Source organism: Citrus clementina, unplaced genomic scaffold (assembly GCF_000493195.1).
Source record: "Citrus clementina cultivar Clemenules unplaced genomic scaffold, Citrus_clementina_v1.0 scaffold_3, whole genome shotgun sequence".
Taxonomy (NCBI): Eukaryota; Viridiplantae; Streptophyta; class Magnoliopsida; order Sapindales; family Rutaceae; genus Citrus; species Citrus x clementina.
In genome coordinates this window covers 24,483,487-24,486,330 of record NW_006262339.1, presented here as the reverse complement: position 1 = coordinate 24,486,330, position 2,844 = coordinate 24,483,487, and the positions used below count along the sequence as shown (strand labels likewise).

At 33.1% G+C, this 2,844-nt stretch overlaps 1 protein-coding gene across 1 annotated transcript; it reads right to left on the bottom strand.

Annotated features, from left to right (window-relative positions):
- Positions 1 to 471: 471 nt before the first annotated feature.
- Positions 472 to 1,146, bottom strand: LOC18048491 (TMV resistance protein N). Its single transcript, XM_024188702.1, has one exon. It carries the CDS (start codon positions 1,119 to 1,121, stop codon positions 645 to 647), a length of 477 nt encoding a protein of 158 aa, XP_024044470.1. The 5' UTR covers positions 1,122 to 1,146; the 3' UTR covers positions 472 to 644.
- Positions 1,147 to 2,844: the final 1,698 nt, after the last annotated feature.

Genomic DNA, 2,844 nt, shown 5'->3' with positions numbered 1-2,844 from the left:
ATTTCCTCAACTCTTGATTCTACTCCAACCAGCTGGTTTTTGTTATCATTCGGCCGAAAAACTTGATCCAGCAGTCTCTTTAAAATGTGATTAGCAATTTCGTTTATAAGTTTCGATTCAAGCCTACCAAATACATAAAATTAGCAGCAGTAACTTCAAATAGAAGGGATTTGCATAAAATTGAAATAAGGGAGATTGCTCGTTTTCCAATTGTAAAGTGATGGTACCAGGAGAGTTATTAAATATTGTAAAAATAGTCAAAATAAGTGGTATATATTGATTTGAGTAAGGAAATTTCCAATCTCCCTATAAATTATTAACTCTTTAATTACAGGAATATGTTATATGTGGAAGAGATTTTTTTTTTCCTAGTGGTATCTTAGTAAGAGATTGAAATTGATTAAAAAACGACAGAACACCATTAATTTTGTTAAAATATATTGTAAACTTCGGGAGCTTTTATTATTAATTCTGCAAAAATTCTTTTATAGGAGTTCAAAAGTGGGGAAGTTCAAGAAGTCTAGAATTTGATGCATGAAAAAAATTTAAAAGTGTAGTTTAGCATCTGGAAAATTTAACTAAGAGTGCTGCGTGAATTTTATTTACAGTGTTGAATATTAGTATGCGAAATTAAAAGTAACTTTTCACCTGATGTTCTGAGAAGGAAAGCCAGACAAAGTGGCTGCTTCCTTCAAAGCATTCCTCCATGTCTGCAGCTTCTTTGAATTCTCCTTAAACCTTTCTTCAAACTTCGAAAATGAATTGCCAAAACTCCCAGTTTGGTTTCTCACGTCTGATGGATCAACCCGATAGAAAACCGGAATCACAATCTGTGCATACTCTTTCTTGCACTCGAGGATCTTTACAAGTTCATCGAGACACCATCTGGAAGATGCATACCCTTCTGAGAAGACGATAACTGAAATGGCTGATGCTTCAATTGCATTCACAAGTGACTCCGAAATTTCATCTCCTCTGTTAAGTTGGTCATCAATGAAAGTTTGGATATTTTGTCGACTCAGAGCAGAATAGAGATGGCTACTAAAGTTGTCTCGGGTGTCCTCTCCTCTGAAACTAACAAAAACATCATACTTCTTGTTGTTTCGAGAAGAAGAAGCCATAATCAACAGAAACAATTGAATTGATTAGAGAGAGATTTTGATTCGGATGAAAACAATTATTGAACCAAATGTGCGTGACTCTGTAGAATAAATCGATGCCATGAACCTTCCTTCAAGTTCCGTGATAATTTTTCAATTTCATCTCAATGTCCAAGCACCGTGCACTCCACGACGATTGATTAATTCAACTGCTTTGTAGACTTTTAGCTGAAAAGTCCACACGAACACCATACTTTTCAACACACGGCTTCTGTGCTTTTTTTTTTTTTTGGTTTTAACCACGAGGTATCCTGGGGAGGGCCCCAACTGTGGGAGGCACCTTTAAGCCGGTACCACAATCCAGACTAGAAGTCCCCGCTCGAACCGAGAGGCACATGCTCTCCCAACAAATGCGACTTCCCTGCGACTCGAACTGGGGAGCAAACCCAGTCAAGCCACTTAAGGGGACCCCATTGCCAGTGGAGCCAACACTTTGTTGGTACGGCTTCTGTGCTTTAATGCTCATAACTGCCAGCAATAAGTAGGGTGATATGTTACTTTTTATCTCTGAATTTATCTTATCGGTCCTCATCTCTCAATTAATTGTATTTAGTTTCAAAATTATTCTTTTTTGTTTTGTTTTAATAGCTCTTATTCATGTTCCGTAGCGTTGATTTTAAACATATGAAGTTTAATTTTTTTTTAAAAATTAGCTATTTGTTTTTTTTATAACATATGTCTGATGTTTAGATATTTGCATTTGAATTTAAAAAGTAAATTTTTGTGACCTTTACCGAAATGAAAAAAAATGTTTGAATGGAAAATAAATACTATATCCTCAAAATATTTCAATTCAATATAGTTATTTCATAAACTACGAAGCCTAATCCCTTTTATTCGTTTTGACTTATAAAGACATAACCGCTAAAAAACCACATTTAATGTGTTTTCTTATTAGGAAAATTATCAATCGTATACCCTTAGTTTACTCCGTTATCAAATTTAGTACAATACTTTCAGGGTATATCAGTCGTCCACCCTAAGTTGACAAAATGTATCTGCCGTCCACCAAACCGTTAATTGCCATTTAAATATGATGACGTTAGGGGGGTAATATGGTCTTTTTATATGATACAAGTGATAATTTTAGGGCATAGAAGTGATAATAAGTTATTTTAAGGGTATACAAGTGATAATTTTCAAGGGTAAAATTGTCAATTAGCTACAGTTCCGTTAACTTTCAAAAGGTAGCTAACAGTTTAGTGGTCGGCAGATAACTTTTGTCAATTTAGGGTGGATGATTGATAGACCCTTAAAGTGTTGTAATATTTTTTATAGAAACACAAATTTAGGGTATACGAATGATAATTTCCCTTCTTATTATAAAATCAAACAAGATGCCACTTAATTTTTAGATATTAAAAAAATAACATGTTATTGAAACATTTATATTCAAGGCTATTCAGATTTTAATCAAATTCTGACCTATTCAGATTTTAAATAAAAAATAAATGCTACCTTAATGTCCTTTCAAGTCTCTTGAGTAGTGATGAAAATTAATTTTATTTAATCTTTCAATGTTGGATTAGGCTTCAATTGTATACCATTGTATCTTATGTTTGAAAATCTTTTAAAGTATTTTAAAATTGAGAGGAAAGGAAAATTGAGATTAGAAAATAATTTAATTTCAACTACTTATGAGTTGTTTGACCATAAACTATATTATATGTCAAAGAACATGTTT

Excerpts from the sequence above, each read along its gene's own strand:
- LOC18048491 (XM_024188702.1), bottom strand. The coding sequence starts at position 1,121 with ATGGCTTCTTCTTCTCGAAACAACAAGAAGTATGATGTTTTTGTTAGT.